At 40.8% G+C, this 27,346-nt stretch overlaps 2 protein-coding genes across 10 annotated transcripts in view; one reads left to right on the plus strand and one right to left on the minus strand.

The window, feature by feature from the left end:
* Positions 1-258: 258 nt before the first annotated feature.
* Positions 259-6,371, plus strand: tmem253 (transmembrane protein 253). Of its 2 annotated transcripts, XM_015047067.1 has the most exons (7): positions 259-455; positions 1,428-1,538; positions 1,628-1,684; positions 1,760-1,870; positions 1,967-2,110; positions 2,419-2,480; positions 4,990-6,371. In XM_015047067.1, the coding sequence occupies exons 1-6, from the start codon at positions 288-290 to the stop codon at positions 2,470-2,472; spliced, it is 645 nt and encodes a 214-aa protein (XP_014902553.1). In that variant the 5' UTR covers positions 259-287; the 3' UTR covers positions 2,473-2,480; positions 4,990-6,371. The 2 variants fall into 2 exon arrangements, with proteins under 2 accessions (XP_014902553.1, XP_014902551.1); XM_015047065.1 differs by lacking the exon at positions 4,990-6,371 and having other exon boundaries at positions 1,964-2,110; positions 2,419-2,744.
* Positions 6,372-6,546: 175 nt separating this feature from the next.
* frmd4a (FERM domain containing 4A) overlaps positions 6,547-27,346 on the minus strand; it is a 103,305-nt gene continuing 82,505 nt past the window's right edge. For 5 of the 8 annotated variants that reach the window (XM_015047049.1, XM_015047048.1, XM_015047047.1 and 2 more), the window contains exons 8-24: positions 25,707-25,790; positions 25,551-25,616; positions 25,396-25,453; positions 25,196-25,282; positions 20,128-20,204; positions 19,195-19,336; positions 18,433-18,574; positions 16,966-17,099; positions 16,740-16,862; positions 15,460-15,691; positions 15,024-15,080; positions 14,707-14,944; positions 13,774-13,932; positions 13,362-13,685; positions 12,692-13,269; positions 10,795-10,897; positions 6,547-9,207 (exon numbers count right to left, since the gene is read on the minus strand). In XM_015047049.1, coding sequence (XP_014902535.1) covers positions 9,105-9,207; positions 10,795-10,897; positions 12,692-13,269; positions 13,362-13,685; positions 13,774-13,932; positions 14,707-14,944; positions 15,024-15,080; positions 15,460-15,691; positions 16,740-16,862; positions 16,966-17,099; positions 18,433-18,574; positions 19,195-19,336; positions 20,128-20,204; positions 25,196-25,282; positions 25,396-25,453; positions 25,551-25,616; positions 25,707-25,790 — 2,707 coding nt within the window. In that variant the 3' untranslated portion in view covers positions 6,547-9,104. Of the gene's footprint in view, positions 9,208-10,302; positions 10,375-10,794; positions 10,898-12,691; positions 13,270-13,361; positions 13,686-13,773; positions 13,933-14,706; positions 14,945-15,023; positions 15,081-15,459; positions 15,692-16,739; positions 16,863-16,965; positions 17,100-18,432; positions 18,575-19,194; positions 19,337-20,127; positions 20,205-25,195; positions 25,283-25,395; positions 25,454-25,550; positions 25,617-25,706; positions 25,791-27,346 lie in introns of all 8 variants that reach the window. The other 3 variants (XM_015047051.1, XM_015047046.1, XM_015047045.1) reach the window with 3 other exon arrangements.

Genomic DNA, 27,346 nt, shown 5'->3' on the forward strand with positions numbered 1-27,346 from the left:
ACTCAGATGAACTTTGACACCAAAAGTCCTCAGCGCTGTGCCACACCAAGGACTTATAGAAACAATGAGAAAAGGTTTTGGTTGTCTCTCCATTCTTTTTTTGTTATTTGATATTTTATTTTGAAATGAAGACCTGTGCAAGAAATGAATAAAAGGGAACAACTTTCAGCAAAGGTAAGTTAGTAAAAAAAAGGTAAATTAGGTGTGGAGAATTGTGAAAAGTGTCATTTGTTACCTTAATTTTTAAAAGATTTTGACCCTGTTAATGTTCTTTTCATCCACAACAGATGATGCAGAACATGTTTCAGGAGGGGTTGTACCATGTTTTTTTCAAGGAGACTCCTCCAGCCAGTCCCCCCACTGAGACCAGTAACACCAATAATGAGGAGCTGACAAACGTTAGGATTCATCGTTGGTTTGGGACTGTGGTAAACACAAGACTTTTAGTCACTGGGGTAAGGTGTCGTCTTTTTCTGCTCATCCAAAATACAGTACAAATGAGAAGTTCATCAGGGACATCGTCTTAATTTGGAGTTTTTAAAAAGATGCATTTCAACAACAACAATAAAAACCTGGTGCACAACTCTAAATTATGAGTCAAAATTAAACTAATATCTGAATAGATATTTATTTTTTATTTACCCATTCGTCTTGTCAAAAAAAAAAAACGTTAGAAGTCATTTCAATTGTCTGGTTTCAAGGCACAGGCCCTACTTTCAGGAATAATCCTCACATCTTCACCTGGGTTTAAGTTCAGGCCAGTCCAGGCCACTTTCACCTGCTTTTGTCCAGCATAGTAATGCTCCTGATGTGTCCTTGGGTCGTTGTCCTACTGTTTCAGTCATCTAATCACTGATTTGAAGGGAAGCGTAACATTTTAAAGCTTGTTCACCTTCGTCACTCCATTCAATCTGTGGAGTGCACCAGTAACATTAGCATCGAGAACAAATGCTGTGCATAATGTTACCTCCTTTTGGCTCAATTCATAGTGACCGAATGTCTGTTTTGTCTTCCGTTACTTAAAACAATTATCCAGAAGTTTAATTCCACCTTTTGGAGCGGGAGCTTCTTTCTTAGTCAACACTCTCTCTGTCCAGGTTGGGGTTAAACTTGTTTTACTGTGGACAGTAACACTGTTGTTCCACCATCTTGCATTGCCTTTTCACCAGGGTGATGGCTGCACTGCTCCTTGGTTACTTGCTTGGTTTAGATAGTTGACTCACTTATGTGTTCTAACAAGACAATGACTTGAAAGCACACATCAACACCGTCTTTTATTGAAGAGAAGAGGCAAGCCTTAAATGTATTAAATGACGTTAATCTCTTTGAACAGAACAGAAATGTCTTTAAAAGCTCAAATTGATTTGAAATGCCTACCTGTGATGAGTGTATGTAAACGTCTGGCTCATTTCCTTGGTTTTCTTAAGGTGATTCAGGTCCTCAGCGCCTTGGCTAGCGTTCTGGCCACAGTGAGCCATGCGTGTGTGAGTTACGGCTGTTCTGTTGTCATGGTAACTCCAGTCTGGTCAAGCTTGTCAGTAAGTCAGCTTCTACTTTACAACGTTTTCACTAAGGGCACCTGAACTTGAGAGAGCGACGTCAAATCTAACTATTGGTGACGTTACAGTATGCAGCTGCTGGGTGCCTGGCAGTGGAGGTTCAGAGGAAGGCTAGTAACGTAAAGGTAAACAGATTATTTAATTATATGTTAGAGTTTTTATCATGAGCTTTTTTTGACTTGCTTTTTCACTCCAAACAGATCATCATTCTCATGGCGCTGAACGTTTTCAGTCTGCTGTTTGGATTTGCTGCTCTGCTGGCCAATAGCCTCGCATCAGTGGAAGCTGCAGACCTGAGCTCATACCAGCAGGTACAATCTGCAGAATTACTGTTAATGTTCCTGTAATCAATGAGATTGTGACATTTCCCATTCTCTGTCCCCTTCCTGTTTTCATGTGATAAGAAGGCTGGTTCAAATGTTGCAAAGGCGAGCTACATAGCGTTCACTTCCCTGTGTTTTCTGGGAACACTCTACATCCTGTTCCTGTGCTGGAGAGGTCTGCGCCGATACAGCTCTCGCAACGTTAAGGCCTACATCCGCATCTCACAGGTACAAATGTCTCCTGAACCAAAGTACGTTTTACTTACAGTGGAAACCAGACATGTTTAAACACTGAGTAAAAAGACGCAAACCTGACTACATGTCATTTAGTCTGATAACTGCTAACAGGTTCTTTTCCGACCTGAAGTGAATACTGTGCCGCATGGGCTAACAGACCACTCAGTGAGGAAGAAGTCATTCATTTTATTTCAGTGTTATGCATATGAATACTCATTTAAAAAGTAGCTGATTTGTTGCACTTCTGGACTTTTTTTTACCGTTGATCACGATGTGGTTTTGATCAATTTTCTTAACAGGATCCAGAGGACACGAATGGGCTTCTGACGGAACAAGAAGACCCGAATCTGTAAAACTCAATGTAATGAAATATCTTTAAATTAGTTTTATGTGCATACCATTTGTAAACTAAGTTATTGTTGCACTATATCTTTTGTACCATCTGGACATAAAAAAGTTAAATTAAATTTAACTGAGGTCTGATATTTTCAGACCTCTCCTCTGGGATTCTCGAAGAAATCAAGAACTTTAAGCTTCAAGGCAAATTCATCTCAAATCATAAACAGGTTATGAAATGAAATGTGTGTGCTGATTTTGTCGCTAAAATATCCGTTTAATTCTTTGAGGACGGTGCAAGTGTGGAAATTGCTTTCATTTCCCGAAACGTTGTATTTGATATTGACACTAGAGGGCAGCATTGATGATGTTGTAGATACCGAGGTTCATTTTCATACTTTCTAACTAAACTTTTATTTCAAAACCTTCAACTGAATTCATGTGTAAGAAGAAAAAAATGATGAGCAAGTGCAAAAGCTGAAATGGCAAAGTTGGTCTAAATCTTCTAAATAAAACCCAAAACAACCAGTGGACGGGCTTATACTCAATGTTTTTGTCAAACTTGAAGACATCTGCATCGGAAATTCGCGATACATTAGTTGGTAAAGCTGCAGATGTAGTGAAGGGTGTGGTGTGCTTGAGCATTTCGGTGATGGGGGATTTCATTAAGAGCACATAACAAGGTCACAGACCATTCATGTAGCAAGTATGCACACACACCCACATACACCCAGCGATATGCACAGACTTATATGAGTGAAAAAAAAAAAAAAATCAGAGTGCAGCTACTTTCTCACGACATGTCTGACTAACAGCTTCCAGCTGTTGCTTGCTTGGGAGAGCTGCAATGGGAACCCACTGAGTACAAAGAGAAAGATGGGATTAATGCATAGACGGACACAAAACCGTAGTACAAACCAAAGCAGGATGAGGAGTTGATGTGCAGCAAAAGTGTTCATACCCCTTAAAGAATTTCATATTGTCATTTTTTTTTTTTCATTTTACCACCACAAACATCAGTGTACTCAAACTTGTGAAGTGGGTGGTTTAAACTTTTTTTGTTTAGAAATAAAAAAATCTGAATAAAATGCCAACCTCAATCTGTTGCTTTAGAATTGTGGGAAGACTAACTCTAAATCATCCTGAACACAAAATCCCCACATGTTGGTGGCAGCATCATGATGGGAGGAATGCTTTTCTCTACTGGAGACGGTAAAGTTGGTCAAATCTGATAAGAAGACGGATAGAAGTGAAGAAAATAATTTAGGGCTACAAATGGCTTGCGCACGGGACAGGGATTCACCGTTGAGCAACCACAGTTACCATGGCGTGGTTCAGATATTCATGTTTTAGAATGGCCCTGTCAAAGTCTAGAAACACAGAAGTTCATACACACTATCTCGAAAACACGCAATGCCATTTTTTCTCACTATATGACATTAAATCAGTCGAAGCTTTTCTTTTTGTTTAGGTCAGTGTAGGATTACCAACATTTATTTATATGTGATTAATGAGATAAATTCTGTTAAACTTTCAAATTCAAATGTTCACATAATTACCCATAAACCTCCATGGAAGTAAAATCAGGACTTTTTGATGGCCACTCCGTCACAGGGGTCATGCTTAGGGTCATGGTCCATCTAGACCCACTTGTTTCCAATCTTTAACTTCCTGGCTAATGTCTTAATATGTTGCTTCCTGATCACATTTCTCTTATGTCTGTGTGTATTTTGTGAAATGCACCAGTTTCTCCTCCAGCAGTAAGTCCCACAGCATTTTACTCCCAGTCTCCTCCCCCTGTCCCAAATGGTCATTATGGACAAACTCTACAATTTTTGTATTTTCAGAAAGAGCAAGAGTTTTTAAAGTGACAGAGGCCCAATTTCAAGAGGTGAAATTACCAAGTAAAATTTCCTTTAAGTTATATTTGATATGTAGCAATTTTTTAACAGCTGAAGTTAACATAGTTGATTATGCTATAAAATGGCACAATCAACACAAAATACTGTCCTTTTAAAATACGTCCAAAAGTGCGCCTCCCATTGTCTGAAATGCTTCAAATTTACCTATCAACAGATGGTAAAGCCTCTAATTGTTTAATTGTCTTAGTGTAGGTAAACTTATAACTGAAGTCAGCAAATAAAACCTTCTTAAACTGTTCCCGGTAATTATCATGGCATTAGGCGCATTGCACCAACTGTGGTAATTTTAACTTGCCTAAAACAGGAAATGATTTGTCTTGCTAAAAGTCAGACAGTGAGACAAAAATAAATAATTTCATCTGCATGCCACTTGGTGCTAATCACACTGGAAATCTGATGCTCACAGATGTTTTCATTCAATCTGACTGAGCTTCAGGAAGTTCGGGAAGAATAATGGACGACAATTTTAAAACCTGCGCAGTTGTTGCTCACGTGAGGTCTAACGATAATAAGCTGTTGACATCCACATAGCAGAGTGAAAAGAGAGTGAAGTGGAAATGCTCTGTGGTCTGCAGAGTCACGTCTTTTATGTTGGTTCTTCCTGTGACTCAGTAGGAAATCCTGCGAGAGGGAAGTGACTGCAGCCAGCCTGGACGTGATGACACGAGAGTGAGCGTGTCTGGTGGACTGGAAGGGGCGAATTCATGTTGGGATCACCTTTATTAAGAAGTGCGACTTCTTAGTTAAGGTCTCCCTGAAGATATTTTATAAATACACACTAAGTAAAAAGAACAGACACACACAGAGACGTCATCTTGAGAACATTCATCAATAATTTATTTTTCTTACTCTCAAGAACCACCACAGCTTCTCATCTTGAAAATTCATCATTAATTTCCAACAACACAGTTTTGCAAAATGTAAAGTTACTATACAAATTCTTAATAGAAAAAAAAGAATAAATTAACTGTGGAATTCAGTTTTTTTTTATTGTTTTTAAATCAATTCCCCTTTTTTTTTTTTTTTTCTACAACGCCTTTAATGTAATATTACAGCTGAAGAGAACCGATCAACTCAAGTTACATGCTCTACTGTCTGGTTGAGGAGGTGATCTAATATTAAACTGCCGGTTAAAATAAATTCATTTTGCAAGTATCGGTAAGAACGGAGAGATGTCTAGAGGTCCTACGAGACAAAGCAGTAACTGGTCGTTTTGTAGCACCTGAAAGGGTTTCTTAGTGTTGGAAAAAAGACATACTGGCTGATATAAAATGTTAATGCTGCTAAAACAATGAATGTGAGTTAAAAAAAAAATCCCATCGACCCTAACAGCTGTCCTCTGAACATACATGAAAAAAAAAAAAAAAAACTCCACAGGGTTGGAGTATTACAAAATTCTTCATACATGATCACGGAGCAGGAAAAGTTTGCTTTTTGGGACTACAGAAGGTTTTCACACTGGTTTACAATGAGCTCAGAGATTATAATAGGATCAGTTCTGTGGGGGTCTGAACAACTCCATTAAACAATGACAGTTCATTTTAGCTGGAGGAAAAATGGTGCGGCATTTGAGGTCTTTTGTCTGTGGGTCTGCATGCACGAGCCAGGTCTTCAGCACACAAACTAATCCTAAGACATTAGTAGGGAGAAATCAAACCTCTTAAGATGAATTCCTATCAGATGGTAAACTAGATTGCTGGTTCTAATCTTGCATAAAGACGTATTAAAATTGACGAAGGAAGGATTACTCTTGGAGGAGTAGACATGCACTTAGGGAGTGGGCTGCACCTCCTTGCAAAACAATGTTAGAAGTTTTTCTTAAGTGCTTATGGCCACTTATAACAAAGGTTATTATGGTGGGAACAATTGGATTCATACCATTCACAAATCCTTGTTGTAGTGTTACTTGAACAATAGGGTTAAATCATATTCATGTGATGGTCATATTTGTAAAATAAAACAGTTAATAAATTACAGTTTTGTGCTACAACAAACAATAGAGGGAATCATTTTGCACCACCGGGATTTGTTGGCGACACTTGAGGAAACTGGTTTAAAGACCAGGTGTGCTTTTCTAACCTTATTCTGAAGGTCTGATTTGGATTATGTGGGACAAGAATTATAAGGATTTACAAACTTCTCTGCCCTCCGGCCATATCTTCCTCTTCACAATTAAAAGTGTGGCCTTTTCTGACCAAACCGTTAATGGTTACACTTGCAAAGAGACCACAGTAACTGCAGGTCCAGCCTAAATATACTGTAAATGTTGTGCTTTCAATCAACAGTATGTTTAAATAAACAAGTTCAATTGGTTGACTGTTTCCTGGCTGCTGCTTAATGGAATGGCTTTAGAGTGTGAACACTGGATGGAGTATGTCTTAAGTCTGAAATAGGTTCATTATGTTACAGTACAAATGCAGAGCACCAGTTTTGTGGAGCTTGCTCAGAGGATGGGCAGAAAACACAGCACTGTAAAGGGATTGCCGGTCACTCAGCAGAACCGGTTCGAACTAAAACTGGTGGAAAAAGATAGAGGCAACAGCATAAAAAACAGCTCACCACAGTCACTGAGCAGCTTCAAGATGAAACTCTAAGGTTGAACAAACAGACTTCAACAGTTACACGTCACTGAGAGGTGATGATAAATTAAAAGGTGGAAAACCAGAAAAAAAACAGAACTAAAACCAAACACTGCCGCGTCTGCGACTGGATGTAGCCACAACAACGTCTCCAATAAATCCTGTGCTCTGACCGCATACAGGTGCATCTCAATGAAACATATTATTATTGAAAAGCTATTACATTTCAGCAAGAGTAGAGAAGCGTGAAATCCAACTCAGGGTCTGTTGTGAAGTTTCCACAGTCAGTGATGATTTTGGGAGCCATGTTTTCTGCTGGAGTTAAGTCGGCACAGACATCTACCAGGAAACTTCAGAGCACCTCCTGTTTTTCTGATTTCATTTGTCCAGTGGGACTCAGCACCTGCCAGAAGTACCAATACCTGCTTTAGTAAATGTGATACTTAATTCACCAGCAAACTCTCTGGATCTAAACCACACAGAAAGTCTAAGGAGTATTGTCAAGGTTGAAGATGACAGACACCAACCAAGACCTATTTAAGCAATCTGGCTACATGAGAACTGACCAAGGACTGAGTGAAGATACTGTACAGTAAATAGACATACCTTTTAGTTGGCTGATAGTGCTGTATTTAAAATCCCTTCTTAGTTTGACCCCAAAGTTTCCATTATGGTGTTTTCACCCCTGACAGTCTGGTAGACTCGGTTCGATTGGGGACTAAAATTGCAACATTTGTTTCATTTCCAGCTTGTGCAGTTCGCTTCCCCCCTGCAGTGTCAAATGATCCAAACCCTTTGAAAAACCTTCATGTTGTTCTTGCATGAAGGAACATGAAGGAAACAACATGAAAACCTCTGAAGAAGACATTAGCGCAATCTCCTTCCTGGTGGAATCTAAACAAAAATGTGGTGGTGTGAGATTTTAGCAGTTGTAGGATTTATATTGTGTCTTTGGCAATAGAGCACGAGCCGGTTCTTCCGCTTGCGTTAGACTAGACATTTTTTTTTGTTTGTATTTACCCAGAATGCCCGGCATGATAGTCTGCTTCCTGCTTTTGGAGCAAACTCCGGTCCGCTTGCATCCACATGTACAGCGGAGCCGCTCCAGAGTTCACTTCAATCAAACTGAGATCTAGGTTTGTAGGTGGACCACAGGTTGTGTTTTTGGTCCGCGTCGGACTTCAACTGCACATTCACACCTAAGCAAACCGGACTTTCCAGGCAAACGAACTAGAGTTCAAATGAAGTGGATTAAACAAAGCTGGTGTGAATTGCATCCTTAGCTGTGAGCCATAACCATCAAAACTAACAATACCATAACAGGTCTGTAACGAATCGATGAGTTTAAATTTTTTAAATGAAATTTACTGAACGGAAAAACCCATTTTACACAATATTCTAATTTATTGAGATGCACCTCTATGTTCCTGCTCTGCGGTTGATAATCTTGTGACCAAACTTCAGGTCCAATGAACTGCAGATCAAGATCATATCCAAAAAAGATCCACTCCAAATTCTACCAACACTAAAGCTTTAAGGAAAAGGCCTGTTTCAGCTTCACTCTGTTGATTAAAACCAATTAAAAACCTTGTCCAGTGTTCTTTATTGCTATAACCTTCTCAGTCAAGGAAAGCCATCTAATATGGTTACCAAGAGTTCACTCACATATTGCTAACTTACTCTTCTGTTATAACACCATCAGGGAATTATGTTACAAGTTAAACCTGCACATGTCTGAAATCTTCTGCTTTTGTAAGTATGATTAAAGAAATAAAAGAAACAATGTCTACGGGTACAATGCAATGAAATACAGTTCATTGACAGCTATAAATGCCTTTTAAACCGGTGGCTCAAATCCAGCATGTATCTTCTGACCGAGTGGCAGTGCACCGGAGCGATGCAGGATGTGATATGAAACAGGATGCGGACAAGCTGATGTTGGGTTTATTGTGTTTCTGATATTCTTCTGTGCTCTGTCCTTTCACGCTCTTGATAGGTAGGCCATGAAAGCAGGCGGTGAAACTCAGGCAGGGACAGAAGAGGCTTGCGTGGAGTCAGGTCTGGGCTGGATGAGGTGTGTGGTTGTCGACGGGTAGCAGTGAGGGACAAAGTAGAGAACAGGTTGTTTGTAGGCCATACGGGAAGGTCTCAGACCAACGTTCCGGGTTTGGTCTTGTCTTTTCCGTACCACTGCACATCTGCCAGCTCTGAACACAAGGGGCTGCTGAGAAAAAAGCTGTCACTGAAAGACCTGCAGAGGAAGAAATAACAGGATCACTGACTGCAGAGAAGACTTTATAGATACTAAAATGACTAGCAGGTTTCTGAGTTTCTATGTTTAATGTTGGATAGCAGTGCACCATTATGTATTTTATGAATAAATCCTGTGAGTAGTTAACCAAAGTGAAGCATCACAGTCAGAGCACAGCTGAGCACATGCAAAGATCAAGTACAGAAACAGAAACAGCACAACACGCATGCATTACCACCATCAATACAGGGCAAGAGAAGTAAACTCTTCCAATTGTCAGCCCCTATTGTGGGTAATAAGGAAGGGCTCTGTTCACAGAACTCTAACTATCAGTATATCACGTAGAGATGCACCAGGAAGTGGTGTTGCATTGAACGGCCTTTACTGGTGAGAAGCGAAGCGGAAACAATTTTCTTTTATGAGCAACACTTTTTTGTGAGGTTCTGACGGGTTGCAGTTATGCCTTTATAGCCAAATAAACTGTAATTGTTTTTTTTTTAATCCTCTTCATTGGTATCACAATAAATACCTAAAGGATCATTATAAATTAAGCACTGGTAACATAAATTGCTGAAGTCATTTTAATAAGTCAACCCAGTAGGGATTATGGGGACTCGCTTGGATGTGAAGTTGCCTTTGGTCCTAAACTAAAGTCAGCGGTTGCATGAGGTACAATATATTTTATATTAAGTGGGAGTATTATATTGACCACAATGTATTTTAACTAAGACCACTGCATTTATATGGAGAGTAACTATCTCAATTTAAAACTGTTTATATAACTGGATTTATTTAATTTTATATTTCCATATAACTGGATATAATTTTAATTAGGCTCCATATAGATAAGATGAATTTAAGTAATAACTACATACAGCAGTTAAGCTAGAAAAAGTATTTTTTTCAGCTACATTTGGTACTAGTGTGCCAAGTCTTTATAAAAAAAAAAAAAGAGATCTATAGATTGGTTACAAAATGTACAGTGGTGCATCTCTAATATCTGATCTAAACTATCTGCCTGATTCCTAGAAAATTTGGTACTACCAAAATCCTCTTTTGCTATTGCTATGTTTTACTACCAATGCTACACGGTACCTCTATGCATCAGAGCTGGGCTGAGGGGGAGACTGACAGACGTCCTCAGTAGGAGAGCTGTCTGCTGTGCCTCTAAACCAGGAGAGAGGACACACACATAAGGAAAAGGGGGGGTTAGTAAAGACAGAAAGACAAACAAGAGAGAGATGACAAATATTAAGTGATGGGATGGACGTCCAAAAGGAGATGCCCAGCAGAGTGAGGGGGATATGATTGAGAAATGAAAAAGATTGAGAGAAGGAAAAGAAACGTAGCAATGAAGATGCCAAAAAAGACATATTAAATTGGCTGGAGTTAGAAAAAGCTTTGTAAACAACCAAAATTACATAGAGTGTGATGTGAAAACAACAGCTGACAAAAAACAAAAACAAAAAAAAAACAGAAACAGAACCAAAGCTTGTGAGCGTGTTTCGGGTCGAGTTTGGACAAAGATGAAGACACAGAAGCTAAATCTTTCTGGTGCCCTCCTGAGACTCTGCGAGTGTTTCTTACCCGCTTTTCCAGTTGATGATGTGCTGTGGGCTACAGGGCGGTGTGGGCGTGGCTGGGTGCTCACTGGATGGCGTCAGGCTCCTCTGGCTGTGAGGGGAAGCAGCTGAAGGGAGAGCCGACAGTTAAGTCAAGCAACACGAGTAAAGGTGACAAAAGGGGGGTGAGGGACAAAAGGAATTCCAGCTATGCTTCACATGTGGGGCTGAGGGATGTGGTTTCAGTGTGACAAATGCATTTTGCCTCTGGAGTCGGTCGGAGGAAAAAATTCCCGATTTTTTGTTTGTCTTGCAGGGTAATTTCCCTGCATTTCGGGCATCTGCGCTAACTTAGATCAGCTCGAGTAAAAAAATCTTTATCTCTTTGGCTTGTTAAATGAGGTCATGCTACTGGCCTGTGGTATCGTCTGCCAGGTTCTTGTTTGGGAACTACATTTTATATGGCTTATAAAAAAAGCCTAAATATGAATTTCAGTCCTTTTTCGACACTGAAAAATGGAATGAAAAAGGGAAAAATTGTATTCTACTATTTTTGGTAAATTTATGTATTTCGATATTATGCATACCTAATTAACGCTGCTTCTGATAGTTTCTTTTTTATTATCATTTTAAATGTGCAGACTAAACAATAAGACAAGTTTTAAAACCAGATTAAAATTAGAGCTAGTGCACAAATGTTGATATAGTTTGTAAGTTTATAATTGTTGAATTGCAAGTATGCATTTTTATTTTATTTTCTGTACCATGCTGTTTTTCACTTCGTCCCTACTGTCAGATGACTCTAATGTGACGTTTCAATAACCAGATTTCTGCTTATTTGCTTTCCTGTATCATGCCAACAATGTCACAGCTTCAAAGTCTAACTGTTCAAATATTGTTACATTTAATATTTTACTCATTGAATGTTCATCTTTTCCGCTTTCAGTGGAGCAGTTCACAGTTGAGTGTGAAGCGGCCGGGATGGGGATCAGTGCCTCCAAATTCAAGACCATGGTGTTGAGCCAGAAAATGGTAGACGGCCTTCTTTGCGTTAGGGAAGAGGTCCTGCCTCAAGTGGAGGAGTTCACATATCTCTAGGTCTTGTTCATGAATAAGGGGAAAAATGCGATGGGAGATCAGCAGGTAGATCGCGGCGTCTGCAGTGATGCTGAGCCAAAACGTGAAGCTCTCGATCTACCGGTCGATGTACGTTTCTACCCTCATCTATGGACATGAGTTTTGGGTTGTGACCGAAAACATGATACTGCAGATACAAGCGGCTGAAATGAGTTTCTTGCACAGGGTGTCCTAGCTCTCCTTCAGAGATAGGGTGAGAAGCTCGGTCATCATGGAAGGATTCAGAGTAGAGCTGCTGTTCCTCCTCGAGAAGAGCCAGTTGAGGTGACTCAGGCATCTGGTTAGGATGCCTCCCTGGTGAGGCGTTCCGGGCACCGCATGGAGATCCAGAGGAATCCCAGGGACAATTGGACACAGATGGAGGGACTATGTTTCTCGGCTGGCCTGGGAACGCCTTGGGATTCCTCATGAGGATCTGGCTCAAGGGACTGGGAAGAGGGACGTCTGGGTCTCCCTGCTTTGGCTGCTACCCCCGTGATCAGCTCCAGGATGAGGAGAAGATAATGGATAAACTGACCTTCCTCTCTTGAAATGTAAAATGTAGTCACCCATAAAGCAAATTAAAATAAATTTGTTCTAACTCTAAATCGCTTTTTTAAATTGTAGGAGAAGAATAGAAAACAAGTCATAATTTGTCGATCAGTCTTTATTATATACCTCATCATGTTTACTTGTCCTTAACAGCAAGGCTGAATAAAACTGACTCTTTTTTCTGTAATGGGAAACAGCTGATGGTCTGTTAACACTGATATATAGAGTTTAATAAAAAATAATTGAAAGGATACCTGGTGAGCCCTTGGCGAGTGATCCAACTCTGCTCCCCCGTCCATGTCCCAGAGTGCCTTGCTGTGACCCAGTATCAGAAGATGTGGATCCTGAATGTGAGTGGCTTCTTTCTTTTAGGCTCCCTGATGACCTCTGGTACCAACAGCGCAGCTCCTCAGACACCGCTGCCCTCCCCCCTCCTCCACCACCCTCTCTCCCTAACGATGGAGTCCGTACGATCTGAGACCGAGATGGCGTGAGACGGCCGCTTCCCTCCCCGCCCTCCTCCCCGCCCCAGGCCTCCTTGTAAAGTCCGCCTGCCGTGTAGGAGCTGGAGGTCTTAAACTGGGCCTTCACACTGTAGTGGCCCTCCTGGTCGCTCTCCAAGCTGCGCACCACGACGCCGTTGGAGCTGCCCTCCACATACAGAGGGTACTCCTTGATGCGGTACTGGGAGGAGGGCTGGCTCTGGCTGTGGAGGTAAACTCCATGATGCCCACCTCCGATCCCACCTCCACCCGAACCTCCAACGGAGCCGTTCTTAGCTGCCAGATTTGGCATAGAGCCCGAGTTCGAGGAACCCAACTGACCAGCAGACCTGTGGGGAAAAGATATTGACATTTGCCTTAATTAAGACAGAGTTTGATCAACTGAACAGATAATCATAAAAACTAGCAGCCTGGCCCTCACCTGTGCCTTTGCCGTTGCCTCTGCCTGGCTTTGGAGGGCGAGTCCTCTCCCAGAGTGGAGTAGTTGGGGTTGCTGCCAGGGGGTCCACCGGAGGGACAATAATGCTCTGAGCTGCTTTGGCTGGTGCAGGATGAACAGTCATCCAGTGGGTCGGAGCCATTGGAGCCTCGTCCCGGGCCAAGGAAAAAGTCGGGACTGCCCAGGGTGTGCGGATGTGCATCGGGGTCGGACGCCAGCAGTTTGCCCTGGGACTCGAGGCTGGAGCTGCGGTTCCTAAAGTGCTGAGAGAGACTGTGCAGACGGGTGGGACTGATGTCCACTGACCTGTGAAACGAAGGTCAAGAAAAGGTCACAAATGACATTTCAACGTCCAGAGGTTTTCTGTCTAGGTTTCAGACTCATGCTGACTGACCTGGTGGAATGTACATAGTGTGGGGTTCTGGTTCTCAGGTCCGGTGTCGACGGCATGCTGGACTGAGAGTTCCAGTGAGGTGTGCTTCTGATCGGGCTGCTCTGAAGGGAGTTACTGCCCCCTGCTTCTGCACTCCCAGAACTTGGAAAACGCCTGTGACTGAACAGAAGGGAAAGACGGTATTTTATATCACGCATGCATGGGTTGTGTGCATCTGTTTGCTTTAAAGGTGTTTACATTTAACATACAGAACTCAGTCCCATGCACAGGCATATTTTGTGACGTCACAGACACAAATCTTATTGTATTTTATTGGTATTTTTTTCTGATAGGAGAAACATAATTGTGAAATGAAAGAAGAAGTATTAATTATTTCAAAAACGTTATTACCAACTAATGTGCAATAGTAATCAGTTTTCTGCCGTCCTGGAGTCAACACTTTGTTGAACCAACTTTTGCTGGAATTACAGTTTGAAGCCTTTTGCATTCACATCTGGAAACCAAAACTCTTGCCTATTGTTCATTGTTTAACAGCTCAAGCTTGGCCAAACTGAACGGAGAGCATCTGTGAAATCTAACATGTGAATCTAGTTTAGTCTAAACCAGTCCATATTTAGGCTCAATGTCCAGCTGACAGGTGAGCCGCTGCCTCACACTCCAGTCTTTTGTAGACCCTAACAGGTTTTCTTCCTCTGCTTCTAGCTCTGTCCACTTGCATTGGATTTTGTTTCGGGTTATCAGAATAAAGCAGACCAAATATTACCTGTAACACATTGTATTTTATTTTATTTTTTTTACTTTTTAAAAACTTGAAAACATATGGATGCTTTTCCTTCTATGTCACAAATATGTCGGCTCACAAACATATAGCAAGATTCAAGGAGTGTGGACACTTCATCAAACCTTACCAAACAAAAAGGAGAGTTGGAATACCTGGAGTGAGAAGAGCGCTTCTTTACTTTTTCGTAAGGCTCATCCAGTGACGATTCGCTCCACATCTTGGGTTTGATGGGAGATTTATCATAGTCAGAGCGAGTGTAGTGCATGTGTCGCAGTCCATCCAGGGACTGCGGGGGAGGAGGCCGGCTGTGAGAGGGAGGTCGCGGAGGGAGGCCTTTATGAGGCGACGCTACAGGAGAGAAGGTTGGGGTACCTGTAACTTGAGGATCATCTGAAATGAAAAAAGAGAGGTCAACACTCTAATAATTATTACGATAAAGTATAACATTCAAGAAAAGATCAAGTTTTACCGTCATCTAAGACCAGTGCATCAGATAGTGAGCTGTCTTCAGAACATATATTGGCTTCTACAGGAAAGAAAGACAGAAAAATATATATACGTATGTTGAGTGTTTTACTTATACAGAAGAGACATAACATAAAACGAGTAATACTACTTATGTAAGTGTTGTGGCTAAAACCAGAGATTCACTAAGAAATTGGCTAGAGATTGTGAACTGCTGATTTATTATTTTTATTTAGTAGGGATTCGTTTTATGCAGAGAAAGAGGGGATGCAGGGACAGCAAGCAATATTTTATTTTACATTTTACTGTTGGAACAGCTTAATTCTTTTTATGTAAAAAATAGGAACAAAAAAACTGTTTTTCTTTCAGACAAATTGAAATTCATGAACAGAAAACAGACAAGAAATCTCTGACTGGTACATCTCCACATAAATTGGTACCTTCTATGATAAGCGACGCCCTCTGCGTCGGCTTCTTGCCAGAGCGGACCCGATACTCATTGATGGAGTTTTCAATTTCCTGGAGCTTCTTAAGTGCATTCAGATAAGACGTTTTCCTCTGCTTCTTCAGCTTTTTGCTGCTCACGTGAGGATCGCTGGCGAGACGCCTGGCCGCCTCTGTAATCTGCGACTGAATGGCAAACTCCCGCTCCAAGCGCTCAAGCTCCTCCTCCTGGCATAAACACACAAGGGCAAACTTTATACAAAAGAAGCAACCAGGTGCTGGATTTCCTCAATGTTGTAGCAACAGAAACAAATGAAAAATCCAAAAGCAACAAGCCCGCGCTTCCAGACACGAAATCATACTAATTCTCCCATGTCACACATTCGGTCAGACACGCAGAGAGATATCCGTGCCAGTAAAAACACACTGCGGAAATCATTTATCTATGCCGTAGCTGCACAGTCTCTCACCACTCTATTAAGACCCAGTGTCCCCCAATAAAAACAGTCCAGCATCAATCTATCCACTCCTACACAGCAGCTCTCTGGGATTTATAGAACAGAGCAGGTTGAATAAAGAAAACATATTCAAAACAGTAAATGAATGCAAACGCAAACATAGTGCATGCAAAGTCTGAGTTGCACAGCCCTGACTGGTAAATTGGATTGCCATCTTGTGATTCAAAGCAGCTTTCTCCTGCACTGGAGTGTGAGAGCACACACATATGATTTCAGTTACCTCAACAGAGACAGGATAATGATATATTACCTTTCGGGTCTCTTAATATTAGACTGTATCTGTTCTTAAGAATCCTTCTCACTAACAGCGACCTTGCAGCACCGCTGGAGTAGCTTCTATTTCTGTGTACACAGTTTAAGGTGCTTAGTGTAAAATTATGACATATCTTTCTGCTTGGAAGGCGGTTTTTGTGATACTGTGTCCCTGGATTCTTTTCAAAGAACACAAACTCAGTGAAACACACGCACATTCAGGCACGCACACAATCCTACTATCACCACTTCCTGTGGTTAAAAAGCAGCCACACTATATTTAGAAGCTGTGCTCTGCTGGAAAAACTACCCGTGGCACAAAAAGGAAGCAAAATAAAAAGCTAAACTTCTTCTAGGTGCAAAATGTATCAGATTGTAGGATTTTTTCAACAAACCAACCTAACTTTATGATCTTATACTTTTTATTGTGCTTGTTTGGTAAGAGGAGGATCGGGACAATACAGACAAAAAATGCCGGAGAGGGGAACTGGGAATTGGGCCATTACCTCGCCCTTTGGTAAGATTTTTTGCTCGTCCAGTTTGAAGGCAGTGCCAATCTTCCGTCTCACTGTGGGTGGTTCCTCTCCGGGATCAAGAGGATATTCCTTTGGAAGTTTCCCTGTCAGTTCCTGCAAAAGCATTAGAGTAATAAAGTTGAAAAAAAAAGGGAATTCCAGGAAGTATTAAAGTTTCCAAAAATATTTGCCAATTCTGTGGCCATTTTTCTCATACCGCTTCTCTGATACAGATGCTCTTGAGTTCCTCTAGTCTCTGTCGCAGCGTTTCCTCCAGAGCTTCCTGCCTGGCCCTCAGAGCTGCCAGCATGTCCTTCTTAGCAGTTTGGGAACTGTCTGATTCCTGAGAGCCTGCAAGGCGCAGACAACACAAAACATCAGGAGAGGTCTTGTCAGGGAGATTGGGGAAGGGGCAGAAAATCTGCGTGTGCACCTGCTGCTCCTGCAGGATGTTTACAGGGAAGCGAATGGAACGTTTTGATAAGGGAGCTGAGTTTTAGGGCTGTGTTTGTGCGAGCACGCGGGTGTTTAGAGGAAAGGGCAATTTAGGACAAAGTCAGTGACGCACTTCGCCAAGACCCGGAGATGGTGCCAGCCTTCTTTGTACTATGCCACGTTGAAAACAACACAAACATACACACAGAGACCCTGTTCCTTTCTCATTGACGTTGACGTGTTTCAATGTGTGGCTGACCTTTCAGACAATACAGACGTGACCAATACGGAAAACGTTTTGCAGTTCGAAATAAACTGCAAAGCAAAAATAGAGTCTTATAGTTCTAAGGCGCATCATTTTTAAGGTCAAAGTTCAAAACAACTGCCAAGAACACAGATCTAAAACTGAACCTTTTGTATTTGTGCGTATTGTGATTGTCTAGGCACAATTCCTGTACACTAGTGTGCCAGCATTTCTTTCATGTGGCTTTCGTCATGCGTCGTTGTAGATTTACTGTGGTTTGGAACATGGTTGTTTTGCATGACCCAAATTCAGTTTTTATACACAAAGTATCAAAATTCACACAAGAAGACTTTTTTTCAAACAAAGAACTTCATGAATAACTACAAGTGACTTGTGAGACAAACCCATATTGCCAGTCTTTTGTCCGCTGTGTTGGTTTAGTAATCAATCAAGTTTTACCAGGACTGTGAAGGCAGTGATGTAGCAGCCAAACAAATAACTGTTCTTGAGTTCCTCATTACATTCTAATGGCTTTCTGGGATCTAAAGGGCGTTTTCCTTTCAACTCTAATTTTAGTTGGAAAACAAACCTTCTGCCCCATTCATTACTTGCTCAGCACAGATAAGCATTGTTTTAAAGGCAATGGCAAGTTTGTACTCAAACTGCCGCCCTTTCATTCTCTCACCCCCTAAATTTAGAGGAGGTAGGGGCCTCTGGAGGATGAATCTGTGACATGGAGGGTGGGAGTGATATCCCATGCATACTGAAAGACAGGGTGGGGTGTTTGTACAGTATATGCGTGAGAACATTCATCAGCGACAGCTGCTTCTGTCCTTCCAAAGCTCCTCACTGCCTATACCAACGCATGCAAACACATCCAGAGTCACGTATTAATCAGTCTCCTTCAGCGTTCGTCAAATCTTTCCCTTTTGCTTTCTTTTTCCTCAACACACTCAGACCCACGCACACACACGCACACACGCACACACACACACACACACAGACCTGAGGAGAGCAGGCTGCCGCTGCTGCCACTGATAATCTTGCCCTTGCTGCCCATGTTGGCCAATTTGGATGTCTTCAAAGTTCCTGTCTCTGTAAGATCTATCGCGATCTCACTCAGACTCCGTGCAGCGTGGATCTTTGACTGGAAAGATAACAAAAGGGAAGATTTGTAAAAACATACTGTGTACAAACACAGTTGCACTTCGATAAATTAGGATATAATCAATAACTTATGGAGAATTATTACATTGAGTTATTAAATTTATCCTGGATAACAACTAAAGAAAAACCCAATCTCTGGTTTATTCAAATAATGTCAGAAGAGAGGTAACCAAAATGTTGTTGTTAAAGAAGGTGACTTTACAAAGAGCCTTATCCAAGCATAATGTTAGAAAGTTTAGTGGAAGGAAAACATAGTAGAAAACAGTGCAGATCAATGGAGATAACCACATCTGTGAGAAGATTAGAGAAATAAATTTCATTTAAGAGTTTGGGTGGGTTCGCAAGTTCTTGGACAACAGCTGGAGTCAGTTCTTCAAGTGATACCACATACACAGTTATCCTGGACATGGACTACGCTAAATACTAGAGGAACCTTCATGAAAAAAATAAAATAAAATCAGGACTTTGAAGACAAAAGAACTGGTCAGTTATTCGGTGGTCCATAATTCAGTTTTTAGATGAAAGAAAATTTAACATTGTTTCTTGGGAATCGAACTTGTTAAATGACGGCATTCTCTGACTTACTGCTTTGAAACTGACCTTGCTTTGCTTGCGGTCCAGGTAGAACTGATGCTGGCTGATGGCCATGGCCCAGATGGACTTTATGAGAGCCGGACAGGCGTACCAGGTATGCACGGCGATGCCGCTGTGACCAAAAGTCCTTCTGGTTACCGACGCCCTACAGTAAGAGCGGACACAAGGCCTCCTTATATACACTGAAAACAAAAGATTGTTCGACTGCTCTAGTGGCTCCTGCTGCTACTGAAACTAACGAATAACGATGATAAAGATGTTTTTTTTTATTTATTTTAGAATAGCCACACACAATGTCCCACATTGTTTACTCGTCCTTTTTTTAAACACACATCTGCAGCAGACCAGCTCGCTCTAATGACAGCTTCCTTTAAAGAACACACCGCTGCTCCCTGTTTCACCCCGTCTGTCTCTTTTTCACCCATTCCCTCCCTTTCTGTCTGCAGAATAACACTCCATATATATATATAAATACAGCCATGTTAAACAAACACAAGAGAGGTCACTTCCTCTACAAAGAGCTATACTACATCCATCTCTCTGTCTCCTATAATCTATCAGTGCTTTAGTCTGTGTGTGTTTGTGTGTGTGAACACATGTTTAAGACTCCGACTATCAATCTGCTCCACCATGACATCCCCATCGTCTGCTGTGCTGCCAAGACAAATTTTTACTACTTTGACTAAATTCGACTCCAACCTCTGTTTCCCTGCCCCACACAGAATATACTGTGGATCTCTGCATATCCCCATATGTTTGACTATTAACTTAAAGTAAAAGCCATGGGAAGGTATCCACAACTTAGGAAACTTCTGTAATTTCAATTAGATCAAAAAAATGGACTGTGATGATTCAATGACACTCTAAAATCTCAAAAGAATATAAAAAACACAAATCAATAAAGCGCTTTAAGAGACTGAGTTTGTGATGTAAATTTACCTCCTGGGGTCATGAACTTCCACTGAAAACTTCTTCTCTCTGAAGTAAAGGTTCTCCAGTTGACGCCATTGAAACACCTGAGATTTAGGAAAAACAGACAGCCTTTAGAAGAGCTCGGAGGAAACGTGCTTCACATTAAATCCTCACAGCCTTTAGCCCGATCTCTTTCCCAGAATGCTTCTTTTTGTTTGGCAGGGACATGCAAATGAATCAGAGAAGCAGGGAGAAAAAGAAAAGCTGATAAGAAAGGAGCTGTTAGGGAAAAGGAGACCTCAAATCTGGAGGTCTATGATCAGGTCCAGACGAGGCGGTCTTTCCACAAAGGCTCCCAGCACTGGATGACTTCACTCTGAAGTAAGACAGTGTGAGCGGAAGGAGTCTTGACTTTTCTTTTTTTTAAATCCTCTTCCGTCTCCTTCACGAACCATTTGCTGCTCTGTGAAATAAAGTCCAAGCCAGCTGTGTAGAAAAGCTTCCCTAAAGACGAGCTCTGCAGCAAGTGTGTAGGTTCAGTCCTTCCAAGCGTTAGAGGAAAAGAGAGGCTTGAGGTGGTGTGTGTTCACCATCTGGAGCCATGTGTGCGTGTGTGTGTGTGTGTGTGTAGAGAAAGTGAGTAAAGTTAAGTTTCCTCCTCTTCTGGAGTTTTGCTGGGAGGGTTTAGAAATGAGAAGGGGAGTTTATCCCCTCCTCATGACCCCTCCTCCCTCCCTCGGGGACTCTGTGTTCAGCTCCAGGCTGCAGTTGGGAGGTGTGTGTGCAACAACGGGTTGGTGTAGCGGCTGTGAGGTGTGTGTGTATGCTAGAAAAGTAGGAGTGAGGCTTTCTGTGGGCCTGGTGATAGAAGTGCTGTTGCTTTGTTAGTTAGAACTCTGGGTATTATTCTTCTTAATAGAGAAAGTAAAAGGAGAAGGATTTTCTGCTTCTATCAGTTCATCTGAGACACAAGGAACTAGAGAAGACGTAAACAGTGTGAAAGATATAAGGTAAAACAATAAACAGAAGGAGATGTGAATTGCTAAAGTAATGCACAAAAAAGACAATTATGTCTAATTTGAATGTCTGTGCATCTATGAGGATATAAATGTCTGAGGGTAAAAAAACAAATAAATAAATAAAAATCAGCTGCCTTATCAAAACCCCTGCCATACATTCAGTGGAGTGTGGAGTGCTAATGTAGCGTGGTGCTAAAAATAGCAGGCAGGGCAGATTTAGCTTGTGTGGGTGCGTTAGTTAGAAATGAGCCGGAGCAGCGGAGATTAGATATGTCTTCTAGAGTCATGGTTCTAATCATTCTGGTACTTGCATTGCAGCTAGTGGTATTCAAAACAATTTTTTATATCAACCATTTACAGTGCACAAGACTAACCAGCAGTGATGCACGGTTCATACACACAAACCGACAAAAGCCAGTTGGGATAAACTGAATCTAAAACTTCAGAGTGACACTGAAGCATTTTTAACTACTACCACACAAACACAATTTTAATTTAACCGTGTTTTACTTACTGTTAATAAATCCACGCATACGTCAAATTCTGACCATCTAAACGTTACAGGTGAAATTGAGACTCATTAAACCTACATTTACTATTGCTGAATTTTGGCAATTCAGTATGGATTGTAGTCATGATTTCCTGGTTTTAGCTGACCAGAGTAGTGCCCAGTCTGATCTTCTGATGCTGTAGCCCCTCTCATTAAATACTAAAGGAATGCGTTCATTAACATATTCAGATTTAGCATGCTATATATGAAGCAGATATTGAGAAGCAATTAAATCCTCATAGATGTCCAAATGAAACATTTTTTTTTTTAGATTTTGGGCTTGTGAGAGACTTGCTTAGAGTTCTGACTTCAAATAAATAGTTTTCTGTTTAAACCTGAGATTTGGAAATTTTGACTTTTGAGTAAAAATCAAATGCCAAATTAACCTGCACAGCATAATCAAATGTGCCATTTTCATTGGATTACATATTTTTGTCTCTTTTTCAAATCCAGGTGTTGTTTTACTGTTCTGAAATGCCTTTCAACAGAGCAGGACTTGGAAACCTTGCCCTGCCTGCCAACTTGTCAGTGTTTCCATATACTGCAGTGTTTATTATCATGCCGAGCCTTTAATGTAAGTTTTACATGTGAAGTATTATTGTTGTATCAAATACTACTGTCGTGTTATTTTGGTACACCTATACAAGCTTGTAGTTATCTATTTTTACTTCAAAGTTACATAAGTCTATTTATTTAATAATAATAATAATAAAAAAACACCTTTGTAGCCCTTGTGTTTTTTTTTTACAGCTACTTTTCTCTCTAGGATTAATGTAAAAGCCACCGGGGGGTTCTGTTATAAGAGTAGTGCGTGTACATGTGCACACGCTGCCGACCCTCTTCCTCTTGGCTGCAGACTACTGCTACACAATGGCACAAACACACAAGCAAAGGAAATGACTGGTCATGATTCACCACTGAACAGAGCGCTCAAGTGCACAGACCCTCGCCTGTCTCATAATAATGTCAGCACAACCAAACTCACATCTATCACAGATGTAAAGGTCAATTCTGATAGAGTGCAAATGCCTTTCTCTGGTGTAGCAGACTCCCTGGAGATTACAGAAGAATAGAACATTTAAACAACGTAGGTCAGGACAGCTACAGTGACGCAACATATTATTCTTTTGTGGACTTGGACCTGTGAGCGAGGAAGACAATGGCTTTGTATATGGGTGGGGATGCGACTGTGTGGCATCTAGACGTCGCAAAGATTGAGCTTCACATCAATCTTAAGGCATTTCCTTTTATTTATGTATTAATTTGGCTTTGCATAAATTACGACTTAAAACAATCCACCTTTTCCCCAAAAAGTATGCAGTTTAAAAGGCAGCGTGCTCTACATCCTCTAACACGCAAACAGAGAGTATGACGCCTTGCAACAGCATTTGAACTTTTAACAGCATCATTACAGCTTGTGTTGTATTCTCAGGCGTTCCTGCCCTGTTGAAACGTAAATCTCTTTAAATTACAAATATGTGGGTTCAACTTACAGGCTAGGTGCCTTTTGAATGTACTGAATTTTAGTTAGGGCTATCACACTGAAAAGAGCTCAGTTAAAATCCATGGCTCACTTTGCATATTCTTATTAATTTTGATTAAAAAAATATATATATATACTTTTTTTTTTCACTTCAAAATTACAAACCACTTTGTGCTCATCTATGATATATAATCCTAATAAAATACACCAAATACACATCGAGTTATATGACAAAAAGCTCCAGGGGTATGGACTTAAAAATGCAACAAGTAAAACCACAGTTAGCTCTGTTTTACCAGAAACATCTGATGACCTTCCGACAGTACCCACAGGTTAGTCTTAATAAGTCTTTAAAAGGTACTTAGTCAACTTGCAAACACTATAATTGTTGCCTAGAGGAATCACAAGACTCTAATGAGGCATCAGAACAGTGTGTGATTATGCAGTAAACCTGAACATAAACATACGTCCCTGTGTAAAACAAAAAACAGCTCAAATAGATGTGGTAGATGGTGTGTATTTAAAACAACCGGCTCACACTCTTGTAAAAAGAAAAAAACAAAAAAACATTTAATTACAAACACGACTTCTATGTGCATTTTTTTTATACAAGACAATGTGAAGTTCACTATTGTTTGAAAAAAGAAAAACATCCTGTGTTTTAAATCTATATACTTTATTGTGACTAAAGATTTTACTCCACCTTCCTGAGTCACAGTGCTGACCACTGATGGTCAGTACTGAGTCAGTGGTTACTGGTTCTGAAACACTAAAAACACAAAATCTGCTTTCTGCTAGTTCTAATGGTGATGACCTGTCTAACGAAAATAAGCAGCTGATTACATCCCTCTCTTTCACTTCTTAGAACTGAAAGTAAAACAGTCTGCTACTAACAGTTTGATTAAGGCAAATCTGGACTGTTCTAAATGGGACTGTTCTGAACTTGTGATGCTGAAGCAGTGTGCTGTAAAGAGGCACAGAATATCCCAGCGTCTGCTTGTGAAAGCTTGTGTATGTCAGTTCTGAAGCTTAATGGACCAGTGACTCACAATGACTGTTGACATGGCTGTGCAATACGTGACAAGTCACTTGTGATGGAATGCTATGTCCTCTTTCTATACTTGCTCAGTTATCATTCATGTTCATGTTACAGTGTTGTTTTGGAACAAGATGAATGCAATGATTTCTCTGTAAAAAACAACAACAACAAAAAAAAAATAGGGTTTGGTGTTAATGTGTCTGTAAATTGGATATAATAGAGGAATAAAATTCACTATTATGTCAATGATCTAACACCTAGCTTGTATCAGGATTCTTTAATGAGACAACTTCGACTGAAATTGTCCAAATTAAAATGCAGGCGCACTCACAAAGCGGGTTAGAGGCAAACAGGAAAACATTTAGCAGACAGGAAGTGGTCTTCAGGATGGTGAGCTCAGCTTTTAGTTTGATGCTTGTGTGTATGTGCATCAACAAGTTCCTGCCTGTGTTTCTGAGCAAAGTAATCAGTGCTAGTATTGGTGAGTTTTTGACGGCCAGTAAGTTTGCAAAGCTATGTTAATGAGCTTAACACTAGTGAATGCAAGACTTCAAAACCTTGGCCAGGACCACAAGTTAAAGGTAAAATAAACTGGTAGTCACGTCATCCAGACACAAACTGACTGGAAGGAAGGCTTCCTCAGAAAGGCAGAAATAAGTTGAGGACAGAATATCTCAGTCAAAGACCAGAGTCTCCAGATAGCTGTCATCCCTGCTTATGTCCCTACACATTGTGTAGTCTACACAACACAATGTGATTGTGTAGACTCACTGACTGGAAAACGGACACAAGGGAAAACAACATGCTACAGACAATGTTCTTACATGTTTTTCATTACCAAGTACCATCCTTTCCATATTCAATATATATCTATCTATATATATATATATATATATATACACACACACACACACACACACACACACACACACACACACACACACACACACACACACACACACACACACAATATAAAATATATAGAGACGGAAGCACAATCTCACCTTCCTTGGTTTGACTTTATCCTGGTAGTCATACTGAAAGATGCCTTTATAGCTCAAACCCAGCCACCATGGGATCCCCTGTTTGTCCTGAAAAACAGAGCAAAACTTCACAGATATCTGCTTGCATGCCCCAAGGAAACTAAAATCTGTGCAGTGCATGTGTGAGAAAAAGAAGTCGAGGCAGCGTAGTAAAACTGTACCTTTACAGCATAGTAATGCACTCCATATGTGGGCAGAGATTCCACAATGCTCATATAACTGTAAGGAGCAGAAAGACAGATATGTAACGAAAAACAGAAGAAAGTCTTTCACATGCAGGACATAAACACAACCAGAGATGCATAAACATACTCACTTTACAATAGCCTGTCCTCTAGATTGCCCACTGAGCTTCTTGAAATGCTCTATTACCCGGTCTTCACTGTAGGAAAGCAATAGAAGAAAACAGGGCATTGTTACAGTGACAGATAGTAAACAAGTCTGCATGATGATTTACTGAACAGGTTCTCACCAATAAGCCAGAGACGGGTGTTCCTTCAGAGCTTGAGTGGGCAGAGCAGGGAGCTTTTTCAAATCAGACCTGGTTGCATCATCGCTGCAAAAGAAATATATATAAAAACTGTTTCATCCTATTGTTCTCCAAGTTCTATAGTGAGTTGAAAATGAGTTTACGTGCACATAAATGTCAACAGATACAAGCACCCAATTAGGAATACAAAATTTATCATACTCAATGAAACATGGGTGAAAATGAGTACATGAACTGCATCCAGTCAAAAAAGAAGAATAAGTGCTGATGGCCAAGAAATGTGCACTATTTTAAGCACTGGGTGTGGTCTAAGTCTAAACAGCTGCAGGAAGAAAAAAGAGCAACAAAAATAGAAATACAGATGTAAAATCAAACGATAAGTAAAGATAAGAGGGGATAAAAACGATCAGGGAATGAGCTGGAACAGATTAGGATGCAGATACGAGTAAGTGAGACACGGAGCCATGCAGAAAACTACAAGCACTTGGCCCCGGGTTCAGTTTTCAGACCTCCAGTGGCAAGAGTTCTTAATGCTCAACTCTAATCCCCAGGCCTCACTCCAGCCTCCACCAAAGGCCCCAGAAGATTGGGAAAAGCCCCGGGAACATGACAACCTATGAGCTAAGGCACTGGAAGAGATCCCATCCGCCCAGCATGTCTCTTCTTCGATGTGTGAAAACAGCTGTGTCTGCTTTTGTTCATATCTGCTTGTGTTGCTAATTACCAGGTACAATGCCTTGAAAAGAAACCCATACCCTCTGAACTAGTTCGCAATTTGCTTTGCTAAAACCACTAATAAAATTGGGAATTTTATGTGACATATTAACACAAATTACCCCATAACTTTTCTGTTACAAATAGACATCGGTCTAAAGTCCACCGGCGTGGAAATTAATCTCACCATAATTAAAGCCGTTCTCTGAAGACATCAGAGCTCAACCGACCACATCATTAAGACCAACGACTCCACAAAGCAGGTCAGGGTGAAGTTGTGGAGAGGTTTAAAAAAAAGTTAGGAACAAAAACAATGTTCCAAGCTTTAAACATATCAGGAGGTATTCGTTCATACCTCATCCAAAACTGAAAACAGCGCTACCCGATTAAAAACCTTACCAAGCCGTGGCTGTCAGCCTAAACTGGCAGCCAGTAAAGCGGTCTGTGGTTACACTGGAGAAGCTGCAGATATTCACACCTCATGAGGTGGAATCTGTTGACCTGACAGCTAGTAATGCAATGCAATGTAATGCATTCTACAAACATAGCAACAATAGAAGAGAAGCAAGGTGAAAGTTATTGTTCAAGAAAAAAACATAAATGTCCCATTTTTAATTAAAATGTGCCACTCAAAAGCCATGTAGGTAACACAGGAAAAAGGTGGAAGAAGTTTTTTTTTTTTTTTTTGGCTTTATCAAAAGTCTAAATGTGCATGAAAGTAAAACTGTCCATCATGCTGAGACATGGGGATGGTGTAGGTAGAATCATGCTGTGGGAATGCCTTTCTTCATCCCCACAGGGAAAAGGAAGTCAGTTAAAGCAGATCAAAAGGTTGATTGAGCTAAATGCCAAACGATGTTGGAAAATAGTGTAGCTGCAGCAGGTAAAAGATTTGGTTGGTGTCACTA

The sequence above is a fragment of the Poecilia latipinna genome, unplaced genomic scaffold, assembly GCF_001443285.1.
Source record: "Poecilia latipinna isolate Pla-1442-1.1 unplaced genomic scaffold, P_latipinna-1.0 Scaffold805, whole genome shotgun sequence".
NCBI lineage: Eukaryota > Metazoa > Chordata > Actinopteri > Cyprinodontiformes > Poeciliidae > Poecilia > Poecilia latipinna.